Source organism: Sturnus vulgaris, chromosome 4, assembly GCF_052056855.1.
Source record: "Sturnus vulgaris isolate bStuVul1 chromosome 4, bStuVul1.hap1, whole genome shotgun sequence".
Taxonomy (NCBI): Eukaryota; Metazoa; Chordata; class Aves; order Passeriformes; family Sturnidae; genus Sturnus; species Sturnus vulgaris.
In genome coordinates this window covers 49,220,702-49,239,274 of record NC_142246.1, presented here as the reverse complement: position 1 = coordinate 49,239,274, position 18,573 = coordinate 49,220,702, and the positions used below count along the sequence as shown (strand labels likewise).

General features: G+C 47.6%; 1 protein-coding gene across 4 annotated transcripts in view; it reads right to left on the bottom strand.

The window, feature by feature from the left end:
• CXXC4 (CXXC finger protein 4) overlaps positions 1-11,451 on the bottom strand; it is a 137,754-nt gene extending 126,303 nt beyond the window's left edge. For 3 of the 4 annotated variants that reach the window (XR_015803311.1, XM_088163891.1, XM_088163890.1), the window contains exons 1-3: positions 11,193-11,451; positions 10,963-11,039; positions 7,390-8,630 (exon numbers count right to left, since the gene is read on the bottom strand). Coding sequence is in view for 3 of the 4 variants with exons in the window: in XM_088163891.1 (XP_088020017.1) it covers positions 7,390-8,466 (1,077 nt within the window). In the remaining variant the exon portion in view is untranslated. Of the gene's footprint in view, positions 1-587; positions 8,631-10,962; positions 11,040-11,192 lie in introns of those variants that run through there. The other variant, XM_088163889.1, reaches the window with a different exon arrangement.
• Between the last annotated feature and the right edge of the window lie 7,122 nt (positions 11,452-18,573).

The following is an 18,573-nucleotide window of genomic DNA, read 5'->3' as shown; positions in this document are numbered from 1 at the left end:
CAAATGAAGTCTGATACCAGCTAGTTGGGATCCTACATAGAAGTACAACAGACACTATGACCAAGCAGTCTGGAGCAGAAAAGAACACTGTCCTGAGAAAGGAGAGGTGCAAAGCTTTAAAATGTCCAGCACTTCAGAGATTGAGATAAAGAAAAATATTGAGTAGAGCAGGCAAAAAATAAGATCCTATGGTGAGTACAGGAAAGGCACTTGATGAGTATGCTGCCTGACAAGAACACAGTATCTGGCATGACCCAGGCTGCCTTTATTCTTTTTACCTTCTCATATCTCACTTGGCACCACTGTCTAGTTAAATAGGAAGGAACAGAGAAACTGGGAAAACTGCAAAAGAAATTAAACAGGCTTCACACATACCTGGCTATGGATTTTTATAGTGTTAATTAAAAGGATGCTGAAGAGTTCCAGGGAGGAGAAAATATTTCCCATAATGTCTGAGAGTAGAAGTTAACAAGCCTGCTGGGATCTTTTTAGCCCCTGCAGAGCTAAGGCTTCAACATTATTAAATGGCTGTTGCATCTAAAGTACAGTGCAACATAACACACAACAGAAAGCACAGGATGCTGAAATGGGGGATGACTTTAGATTACACTGCAGAGTAATTCAATTTCAGGACAGCTGTTTGCATGTGACTGAACAAGATACACTGTGGAAAACAATAAAAGTACCCAAAAGAAGAGAGAAGGCAGACATGCAGTCTCAAATAACAAGAAAAACATCAAAGAAAGACACTTGCTTCAAGACACTGTGGTTCAGTACAATCATCCAAGCAGATGAGGTATCAAAAACATTACAAGACACTACAGAAGCAGAGAAACGCTTTCCCTGGGTGGTGGCACTGCTCAGGAGACATGGTGTCTGCTGCCAGTTTTCAAGCACATAGTTGGTGGCTAAGGAATTATTAGCCACCAGGGCTACAGTGACACAATGCACTTATTGCTCCCAACTCGCTTGGGTACATCCAAAAAGCTTATCTTAAAGCCTTTCCCTATGCAAGCAGCAGCCATTTCCCATTGCAGCCAGTGATCAAAAGGATTATGCTGTATTTGACGAGTCTTTATGGTGTACATCCTTGGTTTGCCTGCTTAGAACTATTTCACCAAGCCTAACCCTTACAAGATATGCATGTTAAGCACTGGAAGACTACTAGTTTTCTTTTTAACAATACAAATTTTTAGGATATTTCAAAAATACCTGTTCTTAGTCATTGCCACGCATAAATGCATGACATGACCGCATACAGAAATTAATATCAGCCTTTTTTTTAACTCTCTGGGGCACTTTTCTTTGAAAACCCAAAAAGCATTAACAGGATGTTGCTTTCTGACAAAAAAAAAAAAAGTTGTTGTTCCTTTTCTTTCCCCAGTACCAAGGGATTGCTTGCTGACATCCTAATACGTTCTCTAAGTAAGCAAGGTCTTCCCTGACTTCAGTAAAGGTGTTAGGTGTGCACTTAGCAAACAGAATTACAAGGAAAGTGACTCCAAGATCTGATAATATGAACATACATGAACAAGTAGACAAAAATTGAGACTGGTCCTTACTGCTACCCACCCCACATCAGTGGTATGTAGCATGACATTCACATAGCCACCAACTTAGACAAAGTCTCCCTATACGAATCAGGCATGATGTGTATAGACTACAACAATTTGTATAAACACAGAATTAGAAGAGATTTTCCAAACATCCTGTAGCTGGCATAGAACTCCACGTCATGATGGTTTTATGCACCTCTAACTGACATATCTAGTTCAAAGTGACCTAGATGATTTGGGGGGAAAAAAAAGGAAAAAAAAGACACTTATTATGCCAATTACTGCTCAAAAAAACCCCAAACCACCCTCATTTATCATCTTTCTCATGACACATGCAGCTTGCCCAGCCTAAACAATGCATACAGTTTTCATTATGTCAGCTTAAAAAAATAGACTAAACAGTCACAACACTGAAATCCAGAGTCTGGCACAGAATCTTGATGCCCCAATTGCATAACCTATACTAGTACTTAGAAAACCTTGCAAAGAACTACTCAGTGCAATCAAAATTCTGAACCACCACAACCAGTTAACCTCTCTAACCACACGGACAATTTCACTAGCAAACAATCATAGTTCAATGATTTAAAGCAAGTGATTTTCAATGCAAGTAAAAAGCAGCGTGTGTATGAAAGAGTCTGTTGAGTCCTTGACTGGCTTACAATTTTGCAGAATTTCTTGAAATTCTGTTCAGCTAAGTACAAAATCCCATCACTAAGAGATTTTCTTAGGCAGGAGCAGCTTCATTTTTGCCCCCCCTTAACAACAGCATGTACAGCGTATCAAGCAGCCATTTATATTCTAAACTGAACAGTAATGCCATGGGGTTTGGGCACTTTCTCTGCTTTGCAAGTACCACATGAGAAAAGAGAAACAACAACATATGAAATGGTAAACCATGCACCATGCAATCACATTTCAGAGGAAATCATTTGCACTCAGTGATCTGCCAGAACTGCAAGGACACCAAAAGTTTGTCTCCTCTGGGCTCAAAACATACTCCTCCACCCCATGACTCCCACCAAATGCAGCACGTTCCTGCCTTGCAAGACATGAACCTAATGCAGAAGGTCGACTCCCCTCAAGGAGATTTCTGAGCAGCAGACATCAGGCACTGGTGAACAAAGACATAGCTGCTCTGGTCTCTGCTGGAGGTGACAGTAGAAGGCCTGGTGTTGTCCCCAAGAACCTCCAGAGGTCAAAAGGAAAACTCATCATTGAATGTACGTTTCTCCCAGACATGCAGTATCTGAATGAAAGTGACAAAACCTCAATGGCAAAATGTTCAACAAAGGTCAGATCTTGCCCTGCCTCTCACTTCCTCCCCTCCCTGCTCACACTGTCACAGCAAGATCATGCACCATGTTGGAAGCCCCAAGCAAGAGCATCACAATCACCCAGAGAGGGCTCTGTTATGGTGCTAGAAGCCAGCTCCAGCACCAGGCACACTCCCTGCAGGCTCAGGCCTGGGAACAGAAGAGCAGAGAACCCTGACAGAGCACCAGGGGCACAAATGAGGAGGAATGAGGGGAAAAAAACAGCACTTAGGGCTGATCAGGGCTTTGCAGCCAATGCCAATGTAAATTGCACTCAGGGCAGAGGGCAGTTCTCGCTCCAGCTGTAAACGTCCAGGAACAAGAACTGCTTTTTTGTCCTTTTGCAAAGCATTTAACACATGCACACAGGGAACCTTAGCCAGATAGAGGGCTGCGAGGCAGTGGCAGGCAGGAGAGAGAGCCTGTCATACAGCAGCATCGCTGATGTTTAGTGATGAACAGCAACATAAGATACAAGGTGGTCTTTCTTTCCACCTTCCAGTAAGCCCGTTGGATCGTGTTAGCCGCCTGCTTCTTACCAGACTTTACAGTTCCCCCTCACCACTGCTCAATTCCATCATGCCATCACTTAACTTGTGCATGTAATTTAAAGCCAGATAGACAGCAGGAAAATTGCTTCCTCTGAGGCCCCTACTAATTGACCCCTATCCACAGAGCTCAGCAGTCTTCCCTTAACAGCGCTCGCACGTGCTACCGCAACACAAAGTGCAAGTTCCGAGGTTGCCAGCACAGCCTCTCTCCCCCGTGACAATGCCATATGGTGTTACGATTTTCTGGATCAGACACTGTTCCTGCTGAAATCAATCATCACAACCTATCCCTAGAGAAGGCCATCTCAAAATCCCACAGGCTTGAAGCACAGCTCAGCGAAGTGCCTCAAATTTGGAGGCTGGTATTGACTCAATCAGGCTGGCATGCAAACGTTCACTTTAATAGCGCACATATCAATTAGCTGGGCTGTTACAAAGGGAGCAAGTGGTGCCCACTATGATGACAGCATGCCTAAACAGCTGATATTTCACATTTGGCAGGACCCTTCAGCCCCTGCCAATGCAAGTCAGCCTCTCTGCCTGAACTTGCTGTCATGCTAATGAAAATGAGCACTGGGGCAACTGAGATTCATACACTGAATGGGGTTCACTTAAAAGAGAGAAGGATGTCAACTACCGTCAGACACCTAGTCTTCATAACCTGCAGCAGAAGTTACAGATGTACACCAATCAGAGAAAAATAAGTAGTCTCTATGGGTAAATAAAGATTATGTCTCTTTAAACTGATTGTAAATCTGAATGAACACAGAATATACACACACAAGTAGGCAGCATGCAAAGTGACATCAATCTGATTTTTATAGATTTATTATTGCCGTACATAAAATTTCCTAATAATAATAACATTCTATGAAAAATACTAGAGCATTGGGACACTTTTAATGTGAAAACAGTACAAGAAAGTAGGAAAAAATAATTCAAGGTTTTTTTAAAAAATGCTGGGCGAGAAGCATTCCATGAAAAATGCAAGGGTCAGGAACTGGAAAGCATTTATGTGAATCTGTCTTCAACTCATATACTATCTTTGAGAGTTATATCCTAAGCCTTCGTTACACCAGTAGAAGAGTTTTAATGGAAAAAGAGAAAAATGGTTTCTGTGGGATCAGCCAGTTTACAGTTTATTGGTATTTTTCTAATTTTTCATTTGTTTTTAAACATGACTCCACCCCTTGCCATAAATCACCCCTGCACTTTGCAGCCACTGTCGAGCACAATTCACAAGTCATCTAAGTGTGTAGTGGAATGTGAGCCCCTCAATCCTTGACGCATATCCATGGGAGCGTGCCTACCGAGGTGCCAGCGGATCATCCACACAGAGCGGTGGATTCCCTGGGAGCACAGGCCAAATGAGTCACTCCAGCCACGCACTCCGCAGGGAGGCTGCCCTTGCCCACCCCCAACACCAACACCACTGCCGCAGGGCCCTCGTGGAGGCCCTGTCACCCTCTGACACCCTTCCAGATGGTGGCTGTACAGCCAGAGCACTGCTGCTGCACCTGTTCTGTAGGCAGCCCTTCTGTCACTTTATTAGTTAATTTAAATTTTTTATAAAGAAGAAAGAATACATAAGGAAAAAAACATGTAAGTAAGTTATTCTTCCTCTCCCACTGACAAACCAATTTGTCTAAAGAAATTAGCCACATCCTGTGACAAAAGTTTGTGATAGGCCGTGACCTGCAGAAAAGTGAAGCCTTACTGACATCTCTACAGCTGGAAAGAGAAGCCTGTTTCCTTCAACTCAGAGTACAGCAGAAGAGGAGCTTTTGTGTTTACGTATCTCACAGAGCACAAACAGGAGAGAGCAAGTGTGGGAAAGAACGAAGAAAAGAAGTGAAGGCAGGTGGCTCTGATAGCACATAAGTGGCTAATTAAACCATGGGTTTTACTAGTCGCAGTGATTAAACAATTTTAATGGGAGGCATTTTCATAGCACTCCTGAAAAGTTTTTAATACTACCGAACACCTTTGTCAGGAGCAAGGAAGTTCTGGAAATGTGCTCAAAGATGCACAGAAACCCATAGGAAGATCTGATAATGTACAAATTTGTTTCTTCCAGAGATAGCTCACTTTCTGCACAAATCGATAAACCATCAGAACCTATCATTTATCACAAACATTAAATCCCAGAAGCACCCTGGTTTGCAAGCCTAATGAGGGAACCTGGCACACAAAGGCACTCTCAGTGCTGGGCTGTATGGGGGGAATTCTCCACGCCTCTGGTTCAGGGAGTCTCTTTTAAGCTGTACTCACCATTAACAGACCAGGGTGTTAACTATCCTTGTTGCAAACTTGCTACAAAACCAACAAAGGCATATTATTGAGGAAAACATGAGCTGAAAACCCAGTCTAGTTTCTATCCCCTGGGAAGTCAATCCTGGTTCTTGTGCTAGCAATGCTGGGTCACCATTCACAAAAAAAAGAGCTAAAAGGATGCAGAGCTACAGATTAAAGTTTCAGCAAGGACAGTTCACTCTTGCAAGAAGGAATTAATTAGTTGTTTTGATGAGGCTGGTTAGGGAAGAGTTAATGCTATCAGCCAAATGTCAGTTAACCCCCAAATGTTGCTTTTGTCCCATGGCAATGTCAATACCAACACTATTATCTCAATTTATTTAACACAGAACAAATTAATTGGCTCTAAGTGTTGCTTTTTCGCTGGAATCCCTCATCCCATCTCTTCTTGGAAAGAGCTCCTACAAGCAATGAGCAAGGGAATAGACTGCTATGCAAACACACAGAGGCACAAACATACACAGAGCGAAGTTGCAATTTCTCACTTAGTTGCTGATTTCTGTGACTACAAATCTTGGTGTCACCCACCACACACTACTCCTCTGTACTACATCCATCATCCTCGACACCTTCAGACACATCTGAGATGTGTGTCGAACCAGCAACACTATAATTTTAATAATGACAAGGAATTAAGTATGATTACTAGTCTTTCCTCTTACTTGTTTCCTTCCCCTAACGATACCATCCAATTATCGTTTTCCTCACGGTTGTGTATTTTGGTTCCCATTATCTGTCGTACCCAATACAATAACCGACATATCTGCAACACGGGATCTGTCTGTCTCTTGTACGTCTAGCAAATCTGAAAACCTGATGTTACAGCTTTGGGGAACACAATACATTGTCATTTCCGAGGAAACGTTGTAAAAATAACCGTACATACAGTTCAGTCAGAAATCAGTTCAGTCATACCTGTGCTATTCTTCCATTGTGTTTAATTCATCGCAAGCAGGTTATTTCATAAAAGACATTGCCAAAGAGATCATTTGGGTGTGTTTCACCTACTACTGAACTTCATGGCCCGTTGTCTGTCTGGGACAAACTGCTACCAACCAACCTAAAGATGAACTTGTCATTGCTCTCCCTGAACTTCTGACAGCAAGAGCCTGGTATTCAGCTAAAACTTTCCCCCTCCCACCTCCCCGTTCCTACAAACTGCCCTGAATCGTCATGATTGCCAATAATTTAAAAGGAGAAAAAAAAAAAAAGGAGGGGGGGGAGAGAGAGAGAGAGAAATTAAAAAAAAAAAAAAAAGAGAAAAAGGAACCAGAGAGCCAGCAGTCTTATGGAAACAGCACGGCAGGTAAACCAAGTTAGCATCGTTCCGTAACGGCCACGAGCTGGCGGGGCGGGGGCCGGTGCCCCCGGCCGTCCCTCCTCGGCCCGGGGCCGGGAGCCAGCGGCCGGGGCCCGGCTCGGCGGGGCGCCACGAAGGGCGGCGTTTCTCTTCCCTACGGGGCGGAGAGGGGAGGGCGGCGGGGCCGCGCCGCGGGGAGCCGCGCCCGCGGCGGGGCTCCCTCAGAGCCTGAAGGAGGCCTCGGAGAAGGGATGCTGCATCTTGAAGCTAGACAAGAAGCACTGGAGGGGCGGGGGCAGGGGGTTGAGGAGGGACGGCGGAAGGCTGGGGAAAAAGAAATCATCTCCTCTGACCTCTAACGAAGTGCCCGGTTTTTTCTTAAGCTCTTCACATTTCCTAAATTTGCAGATCTGGTGTCCCGTTTTGCGGTTCCTGCAACTGCTGCAGACTCCACAGTTGATGAGCCGCTTGCAGGGCACGCACACCCCGCAGCGTTTCCGTTTCTTCTTGGCGGGGTTGCCCGCCCCGGCCCCGGCCCCGCCGCCGGTACCGCCGGCCCCCCCTCCGCCTCCGCCGCCACCGCCTCCGCCGCCCCCCGCGCCGGCGGCGGCGCCCAGGGCGGAGGCGGGCGAGGCCGAGGCGTGGCTCTGAGGGCAGTCCGCCAGGTTGGCGATCTGGAAGGCGCTGTCTGTGACGGCGGCCGAGGCCGCGGCGGGGGAGTGCAGGGCCGTCATGACGATGACCCCGGGAGGCAGGGAGAGGCCGCCCAGCGCCGGGATGGCCGAGAAGGTGCCGACGCGGTCGGGGAGGTTCATGATCTCGGCTTCGGCGGCGCCGCACTTGAGCTTGTTCATGCACTCCCCGGCCAGCGGCCGGCAGTGCTCGGGGGCGAGGGTGGAGAGGAAGTTGCCATTGGCCATGGGCAGGGCGGGCTGCTCGGCCGGCGGGCAGCCGGGCTTGCCCAGCCGCTGCGAGTCACTCCGATGGTGCATGCCGCCCCTGCCGGCGTGCAGCGAGGAGGCGGCGGCGGCGGCGGCCGCGGAGGCGGCGGCGGCGGCGGCCGCGGAGGAGGAGGAGGAGGAGGGTTTCCTCGCGCCGCCCGCCGCGCCGCCGCCGCCGCCGCTGCCCCAGAGCATGGCGGTGGCGGCGGCGGCCGTGGCGGTGTCGCAGTTCCAGGGGGACATGCCGATGCGGGCGGCGGCGGCGGCGGCCGCGCTGGGGAAGATGGGGGTGGTGATGCGGGCGATCTTGGCCGCCTGGGGGAAGGCGCCGCCGTTGGTCTTGTAGAAGGTGGCGAAGGAGCGGTACCTCTCCATCTCCGAGTTGTAATCCACAAGGCTGTTGAGGGCCCCCTCGGGCAGGTGGCTGTCCTTGGGCAGCCCCGGCGCCTCGGGGTTGGGGCCACTTTCCACGCACACGTTGGTGTTCATGGTGGCCAGGGCAGGGGAGGCGGCAGGAAGGGACGGGACGGGGGGGCTGGGGACAGAGGGACGGGGCGGGGTGGGGGTCGCTTAATCCTCCTCCGGATGCATCCCCGCGGTCGGTTCTTGGCCGGGCAGCCGTTCCTCCGGCATCCTCACGGGAGCTGCCGCAGCTGAAACACAAAAAGTCATTTCCGAGGGGGTGCGCGCGGGCGGGGAACGCTCACGGCCGCCCACGGCCCCCCGGGGGAGGGGGGAGCATACACGAGTGGGGGGCACACGCCGCCGTACCCCCGGGCAGAGGGCTCGAAGCGCCGTCCCGGGTGGAGCAAGCCCGGTCCTGGGACAAGGCGGGGGTGGGGGACACGACACGGGGGCCAGGAGCTGCCCACCTACCAGCACCGGGAAAAATGAAGAGGCAGGGGAGAAAGAGAAATAAAAGGAATTAGAAAAAAAAAAAAAAAAAGAGGGAGGTGGGGGAGGGAGCCGCCAGCTGCCACGGTGTCCTTCTGAGCCCGGCGGTCATTAGCTGCCTGCCGGCACAGCTGGCTCCGCCGGGCGCTGGTTGCGGCGGCATCGGGTCCCCCGGCCCCTCCCGCCGGCTCCGGATACGGGGGGGGCTGCCTGCAGGCCGCGGGGGGCACAGGGCTAGGTTTAAAAAAAAAAAAAAAGTACTTAAGCAATTTCACAGCTTGTGATCCCGGCGCCTGCAGCTGTACTAACGACGGAGTATTTATCCCAGCCTCTCGGGGAGGATTCCCCGCCACCGCCGCCGGGTGCTGCGCAGGGGGGGCTGGGGACACACACACCGAGACGGGGACAGCCCCTCTGTGGGCGCAGCGGGGCAAGGGGCTTCGCCGAGAGACAGCGCTGGAATTCCCTGGAGGACAGGTCGCTGTACTTGCTGAACTAGCCCTCATCGGGGAAAGATGGCTTTCTGCTTCAGGCTAGGAAAGTTTAGGAGGGGGCTAAGGACACGGCGTCCCTTTTATTTCCCACCGCATCCTTTATCCCTCAGGGAGGTGAAGGGGCGTATTTTAGTCCATGGCAATGAGGAAGGTACATTATGGTAGCCTGTGCGAACTAAAGCAAAACATAAGCATAACTTAAAAAGCCCTCAGTTTATGAACACTGCCTCTTTGTTTTCCAGATGCTCTACCTGAATAGTTCAGATATTTCCAGCATCTTTTCTGATGTAGGGCTACCAGAAACGCTCACTCGTGAGGCACTCGTAGGGCTACGTCTAGTTTCCAGACTCCGGTATGTTTAGTTCAAAGTGGTTATCAATTACGGTAATTACGATCATAATTAGATTAATGAACCGTTTGCAGCCCAACCTACCGAGTGCAAAAACTTCGTCTTCTCCCAACGTTGTGCACTGAAAGCGGGCTTTATGTAAACAAATCCAGATGAAGGGAGCGTAAATCTACAGAAGGGACCTCACCCCCGGCTGCCCTGGGGACTGGCGGGCGTCTTTCCGTCGGGGAAAAAAAAAAAAGTACCCCGAGCTCGCTCGCAGGAGCCACCTCTGTTTCCACGTCAGGAAACCCAGACTCTCGCTGCCTTCAGAGGTCTAGTGGCAATACAAAGGCTGCCCCGGAAAGCTCTAGGCTAAGCGTCGTCTTGTGGAGGGATGCGAAGGATTTGCTTACAGCAAAAGGAAAAAAAAAACCTTTCCCGTTTCCAGAAAGGAAAGCCTAGCTGCATGTCCTCGATAACAACTACTCGATAAAACTAGTTTTGCCAGCCATGTGTACCAAAGCCACGCATCTGGTAAGGAATAAAATGTTAGCGTTCAGCTTTTATGCCAGAAGTCATATGCATTTTCTTGCCCTATTCCCCCCAGCATTAAACTGGCTTCTCTCCACAAAACCTTCCCTCGCTGGCTACCTTTTTTCCCTCCGCGATCCCCTCTCAGGCTTTATTGCCACCAGCAGCGAGAAAATGATGGTGCCCACCAACCGGGTCATTATTGTTTAATCGATGCATCTCCGGAGCATGAAAAGGGTACCCGAGACGCAGTTATTGATTTCCCTCCCCCTCTAAACTATCTCCCTCTTTTCCACGAATGAAATAAATAAATAGAAATTGCTAGCCAGACTTTGCGATTCTGTCCCTGCTATAGCTAAATGTGACCGTACATGTTCAATATTGCATGTCTGCTCTGCCAAAGACAGAGAGATCAAAGGTCATATTTAACATTCAGGAGGAGGGGCGGGTGCATATTAATTAATAAATTAATATAGCGACGCCTTTTATTACCCACGTCTAGCATTAATCTACTTTTACGATCGCAGAGGACAAGAACAGGAAAAAAATAGCCCCAGACAAACCCACAAAATTAAATAAAAACCCAAACAACCCACCCCGCTAAAAAATCCCCACAACTAAATCCCAAAACCACACACACAAAACCAAAAAAAAAAAAAAAAAAAAAAAAAAAGGAAAAAACCGCGAAGAATAAGGGGGGAAAAGATGAGGGGGGAAAGCAAACCAGTCACTTACCAGACTCTTTATTTGGGGGGGCTTGAGTGTGCAGACGCTACCAGCCTGTCTGCCTTTAATTAGTTGCACATCAGTCCCTAACACAAAGAAGAAGAAGAAAAATATCCAGATGTGCCTTGGCAGCTCCTCAATTACAACTTTGATACTTGTAAACAAACTGCGAGGGGCGGTGGGGAAGGTGGGGGGGGCGGGGGGGGATAAATTAAGCCGCCGATCCACTAAACAAATACCTGTAAGTGGCTTTCTTCCCCTCTCTCGCTCGTTACAGAGAAAGGAGGAGGAGGAGGGGGGAGCAGGGGAGGCGGCGGGGGGCGAGGAAGGAGCAGGCACAGAGGGAGGGCGGGCGGGAGGGAGTGTGCGTTTGTGTGTTTGTGTGTCTTTATGTGTGTGTGTGTGTGTGTGTGTGTGTGTGTGTGTGTGTGTGTGTGTGTGTGTGCGCGTGTGCGCGATGGTCTCCTCTACCGGCGCGCTGCTCGTCTCTCGGCGCCCGCCCTCGCACACAGCGCCGGGAGTGCGTGTGCGTGTGGCGGCGCGGGGGAGGGGAGGGCGGGGGCAGGCGGGAGGCAATCGCCGCCGAGGTGAGGGAGCGCGCCGGGAGGACGCAGGGATGCGGACACCCGCCGCGGCCGCCTCCGAGCGCTAGCGGGGCCGCCGCCGAGCGGCGCGCGGGGGCCGCGGCGCAGCGCGGGGGCCGTCCCCGCCGCCGCCCCCTGCGCTCCCCTCCCGCGGCGGGGGCGCTGCGGCCGCGGCCGCCCGGTGCGGGGCTGCCGGCGGGGCGGGGCCGCGCCGCGCCGCAGAGGGGAGGGGAGGGGGCGGCGGGCAGGGCGCGCCCCCCGCGCTGCGCCCTGTCACCCTCCCCGCGGGCGGGCGGGGAACTGCCGGCAAACTTTGTGCCCCGGGAAGTTTGCGGAGGAGAGCGGCGGTCTCCTCGCCCCGCCCGGCCCGGCCCGGCGGGCTGGAGCGGCAGGTCGGTACCCCGGTCAGCGCACGGCCACGCAGTATGCAATTTTTCACGCGCGTTCGCAGATCTCTAATGACTACCAACCCCTGCGCACGCTATAATTTTTTTTCAGACGCGTGAGGTGCTGCAGATTTCAGGCATATTTAGGTGAAATGGTGCCAGCTGAACCGTGGATGTTACTCAAGTGTCTCGGCACTCACTAGAAGTACTTTCCCAACATTTGCCCTTTGCAGGTGCCAGAGCCCAGGAGGTGCATGGCACCTGTCCGGGCAGGCCACATGGTACCCCGCGCCTGAACTGCCAACATTGAAACGCATCTCTTAACAAGTCACTGACGTACAAGTACTGCATGCAAACACACTACAGTTCCTTAAGAAATCCAGCAAACTATTAAAAAAAATTTTAAAAATCAACCAAGCCCACCTGCCTTCCCCGGAGATCTTGCAAGCACAAAAAAGCACCTATATTCACTGAATAAATTATGCATCGCAAGTTTTTCATTCAGCCCCTCTTGGTACTTCCAGAGCAAGCGTTGGTACTTACAGAGCCATTGCTGCAGCCTGGTGCTGCTAGCGTGGGCACTAAGCAGTTAAGAAATGGATGTTTCTGCCAAGAAAACAATTTTAACCGTTTGTAAATTACAGAAAAAGAAAGGAAAATTGCACTGTTTCATTGGTTTTATATGTAAGTAAATGAAGGATTTATGTGCAGACTGAAGTTTTATTTCCTTCTGCTCCAAGCTGAATTCAAGCTAGGGGTGCTCAACTCTACAGAATTACCCAAGGGAGAGCAATGCAGGAACCTTTTCCCAGGAGCAGCAAGATAAGGTGGATTTGAGCAGTGGAACTCGGCAAGGACCAGCAGCCTTGTGGCTAATGCTCCATTAAGTGAGACTGACTGGTACAGATGAGGGACAGTTTTGGTCAATCAGGTAGGTCGCAGACCTGCAAGAAGTCGTGCCCTTGGCATGTTATGGATTGGTACAATTTATTTGGAAGCAGTATAGTTTATCTAGCTAATTAGCTGCTTCTAACCATACGATATGCATTTTATAATACCCCCAAACATGGATTTACATAATAAAGCATAACCTCCCAACCATCCTTTATGACAGTTCTGCTGCCTTTTTCAAAGTCTTTTCTGTTTTGATACATTTTAACACAAACTTATTGGGGGGAGGGGAATACAAATAAGGGGAAATGGTGTTTCAGTAATGTCACAAAGTGACAAAAAAAAGGAGCTTTTCCTGTTGAGGTTCATTCCCTACCACTTTTCCCCCAAATTAGTTGCCAAAAGTCATATGCAATATTCCAAACACTGAGGATATTTTTCAAACACAGACTTCTCCTGAACTCCAAACTTCCTTTAATCACAACCTGTGTCTCACTTAAGCAATCCTTTCTGAGTTAATTTATTACTCCTGAAGGAGTTACATTTTTAATAAGCTAAAAGAGGAAAAGGGGAAAACTCTGATAATCTTTTCTCATGCATAAGGAAGACCATTTCATGTAATTTTTAACTGTCACGTGAATTTAACTGCAGTGCTATATATAACCTTTTTAATCCAGCCTGGGAAGTTGTACATTTTTTGGTGTTGGAGAAGAAGTGTGGAATCCAGTTCAGATGTTTAGGGTTTTTTTTGGTTGGTTGGTTTTTGTGAAACCTTTTGTTTAGTAGAGCTTGGGGGCTTTTGTTTCTTTGGGGTTTTTTGGTTTTTTGGTTGTTTTTTTTTGGGGGGGGGGGGGGGGAGTGGTATTTCTGCTCTTTATTTTGTTTTTGGATACAAATCTGTTTTATCCTGCATCCTCCCCTCAGTTTGGGAGCTGAGGAGGACTGTTACGTTCAGGAGGCTATTGGTGAGGCAGCTACAACCGTCTCATGACAAGTCCTAAGAAAGCAATTCCAGATTATCCTTTTCACCATAATCTGTGCTTTGACAGGAGGAACAGAAAGTTAAAAATCACAGGCTCTGATTTTTGTTCAGAAACCATTACTATTTCTTTTTTTGCAGGAATGCAGCTAGAGCAGTATGTTGTAACATGGGAACATGGGAGCTGCCCTGCCTTTGCAAATATTGAGGTTGTTCTGAAAGTTGTAAGAAAAAGAAACAAACTGAATTTCACATTCAGTGCTTGTTCATTCTGTTACTGACTCTAGTGTGTATCTACAAAGTAACCACTGTAAACCTACCAGATCCATCAAGTATTATAAGCACCGCACCAGAAAGAGAAAAAGGAGGTGAACCAAGTCCTTGGGGAATTCAGCAGTTCATTGGATTCCAAGCTGGAGTTTTGGCGTTTTTCTCTAATACCATTATCCTTCCTTTCAAACACTCTTTTCCTAGGCCTCTTAAAGCTCATGGATCCACTGTCAGAGCTAGACTCTGGCCCCGTTGCTGTGTTTGGGTTCCCTTGTGCTGGGGCCAAGAACTCTAAACCAGACATTCTGCAACTCCGGTTCTCCTCTGGGTGATCCACGTAGCACCCATCCTGAGCAGGCTAACCTTGGGGTGTGGGCCTTTGTTACAGAAGAACTGTGTATGGGGACTGGAAAATTAGCTGCCTCTGCTCCCCTCCCTTTCTCATTAGGAAATCTCCCACCTTGAAATGGAAATGGTAGGTTTTCATTCAGGACCATATCCTTTTACCTTCCTGCAGCTCTGTGCCGCATCCCATGATGAAAATGGAAACAATGGCTCCGCTGCTTCTCACCCTCAGGAAGCAACATTTCTAGCACATCCTTTCTTCTAGCATCAGTCTTGTGGACACACACTCTGAATGTACAGTCCTTTCCTTCTTAGATGAGAGTAAATTTTAAGAAGAGATGCATAAGTTTCATCAAAATTCTCAAACCAAATTCTTTTTTACTTCACTGGTGTAAGAAACACGTGGCAACATGGAAATATCTTATACACTATCCACAGCCGTAACAGCACACCTGCAACCCCTTATAACTCTTTAACATCCTTTGAGCTACAAATTATTTCATGGTCTCTTGGGGCTCCAATCTAACCCAAAAGCAATCTGTTTGCATTGCCATGATGCCAAATCCAGCTCTTCTTGAGCTGCACTTCATCTCTGTGACTTACAGCAGTGTTAGGCACTCTCCTTCCTTCCTTCCTTCCTTCCTTCCTTCCTTCCTTCCTTCCTTCCTTCCTTCCTTCCTTCCTTCCTTCCTTCCTTCCTTCCTTCCTTCCTTCCTTCCTTCCTTCCTTCCTTCCTTCCTTCCTTCCTTCCTTCCTTCCTTCCTTCCTTCCTTCCTTCCTTCCTTCCTTCCTTCCTTCCTTCCTTCCTTCCTTCCTTCCTTCCTTCCTTCCTTCCTTCCTTCCTTCCTTCCTTCCTTCCTTCCTTCCTCTGTGGATGCTCACCTTCCTGCTGGCACCTATGCACCATTCCTCCTTCTCCAAGTTGCAGCCAGACATGTCCTATTCACCTCCCTCATACCCGCCCCTCTTGATTTTCACACATGCAACCCATCCCAGCTCTCTGGCAAAGGGGGAGGCTTCGCTGCTTGCCAGCTACTGTGGAATTCTTGTATCAGTAAAGGGAAAGCCCAGGCACAAACTAGTTTTTGTGTGCTGCAAGAAAAGACACCTGAGAACTGCTGAAAAGTGCTATCTGCCAGCAAAAATCAGTGTAAACCCATCCATTAGAATTCCTTGCTTTCATCCAATATTACTGAAAAGTATTCTCCTTTAGTTTGAAAGGAAATGCAGTGATTACCAACTATTACAGACACCTACAAATATTTACTAAAATAATGTAGCAGATTTTTTTAAAAAGTTATCACTGCTTAAACATTCCCATTACTTTGAATATAGTTTGATTCTGCTTCAGGTACAGATACTTTCCTGATGCTTCCTAGGCAGGAACCCAGATTGCTGATCTCCAATTATGCCAGCTCCCAGAGGGCTTGATCCATCACTGATGCAAGTCAACAATGTAGCTCTGCATTTGATAGGATGCTGCCAGATGAGAAACAATGCCCAGGAAGAAGAAAGCACACAGGGATCCTTATTGTCTCAATACTGGGACTCTGACAGAGCAGAGATGGAGAGCTCTGAAACCTGGGTCCAAAGAGCTGGCTACTAGAGCCACCTGGATTTGCTTAGATCGACTCAGTACCTCCAGGTGTGTGTCCTCTGTGACTGACAGCCCATGTCAGTCCTACAGTTTCATTTCTTTAGGGTTCTTAAGAACTGCCCATCATTGGAGGGGGACTTGAGTGGCTTTTACCCTGTGAATGCTGTATGAATCTAAATGTCAAGCCAGAGACATATGCCAGCAGCTAACAAGGGGCTTTAGAATAAGCACTCCCTGGCCAGCACACAGTAAGCATGGGCTCATTCACCTAATCAGCTTTTGGGCTCCTCAGTGCTAAGACTGCATTCTGTTTTTTTCCAATGGCATTGCACCAACACTCTTCTGGGGCAGCTACTCAGAAATTTGTTCTTTCAAGGCTTGTATATCCCCAAAAAAACTGTGAGAAAAGTATGCATCACTGCTGATAGTTCAGGATGCCTGACAGTTTTTATTTCCTTTTGGGTCCTATTTTCAGATACTTCTACATTTGTCAAGTTTTACCTCTTTGATCTAAAAAGTTCGCTGTTTGAGAGGTACGCAGTCTATAAAAACCATTCAGCTGGTTTTCAGAGTTCATTTTTAACTAACACATTTCCTATGCTAAAATAATAACTATCTAAGAACTATTTTTCTAAGGAGCTGTAATGCCTTTGTACTTAGAAGCAAAAAGTTTGACATTTGGTCATCATGAACATACCTCATTTGGCCAAATTGCACATATTTCCGAGTTATAAGAAAGAAATCTTAGTTCACACACAAGAGAATTGCTAGAAGTGCAACAGGGAAAAATGAATTCTGGCTGATCTTTGAATAAGATTCCTTCTGTAGATACATTACCTGCACTGGAACTGCTAAGTGATGTGACAGTATCAAAAGGTCAACATCACCCATAGAGTATTCAAATTAGGTGATCTCTTCAATCAGGTTATCAAAGCAAGGAAGATATCCCAGAGAATGTAGACCGATCCATTGATGCTTGAGAAGCACATAGGTATCACAGAGAGAACCTGTACAAAAAGGGAATTTGGAATTCCAGTTTTGGAATACGATTGTGTGGAGTTGGGGCAACTGAGAATGGACCAGGGACTAAATGAGCAAACAATCCTGGGGGGAAGACTAGTATGCAATCAGACATATATACAGAACGGGTACAGTAAGGATTTCATGGATAAGCTCAGCTCGGGCATTGTCTAGATTTCCAGCACTTTAGTCTGTGACCTTTGCAAATATTCTGGAGGTTCTACCTCCTTGGCTTGGTTGCCTTTTGAATTTTGGTACTTGTCTTGGAAGTGACAGGTATTGCTTTATCCCTGTATGGAAGTTTTTGATGAGCTAGTTCCATTTTCACATTTAGTAAACTGGGGACAGTAAACAATTAAAAAGCAGAGTTTTGTCAATTTAACCACCTCTTCAGATAATTGACAGTTATCTCATGGAAGGTTTTTATATCACTGCGATAAAACACCTCTGGCAAAACACAGCAATGAAAAATAAAGCTCATACCACTGATCTGTGACTTTGGCCCTGGGATGCCCAGGATAGCTACATCAAACTATTCCAAGTTCTGTTGGTCTGGAAGAGCATCTGAAACCAAAGTAGTAAGTACATCAAACTTTTACAGTGCCTCATGAAACAACAAAAGAAAAAGTAGTGTCTGCTTCAGGTAATTTCTATAGGAAGGAAAATCTGAGTAGGGTTTTTCTCTAGAGAAAAGTGTTTTCTCTGTAGTTGTGATGTTGCATAGCTTTGGCTACCTTCTCATTGAAATAGCCCGAGATTCTGCTTTGATCTCATTTCTCACACTCTGACAAAAGACATGTATATTTTACTATCCAGTTTTGTTAATGCTTTGCTCCCCTCATCTGTTGTCACACTTTGACTGTTAAGACTAGTCTGAAATAAGATTATGTTTTTAAATACTTGATTTCACAGACTGTTACTATTTATAGTTAAGGCTTCCTTGGGAAGAATGACAACCACTCATGACTCAAAGATGGTCTCAGTGCCAGAAGCACTCTTATCCTTCTATAGGCCACCATTCCAACTTACAATAAGCATCAGCAGGCAGTGGATGGCCATTTCCCTTACTGTTCCCTGAGGTCATATTAATCATCCTTCAGCTCTACTGTCAGAAGGCATAAAAATGGCACTCCACTGCTGCATAGTGTAGGACTGACGGATGACCCCAGAGGAATTCTGTTGATCCTCTGCTGATGTTCCCAGAACCTGCTTCTTTCTCTGATTTCAGACGTATTCTACAGACGAAAAGGGGTGCAGAGGCCAGCTGGCTTCTCCACACATCAGGCGGTTTAAAAGGTGTTGCAAGTAGCTGGATGCTGACAGCACAGTGTCTGGCATTTAGATGACCGTACAACTAAGCACCTCCTTTGTAAGGCAGGACATTCAGCAGCAGGCATTGTCTCACAGAGGTAATCGCTGAAGTTTGGATAATACCAGTTTCTATCATTTTACCACTGTTACCCCAGTTCCCTGAGTGCTTTTCAATATTCACCTTCTTAAAGCTGTGGACCCAGAGGTTCAAGAAATAGAATGCTGAGAAAGGGAAAT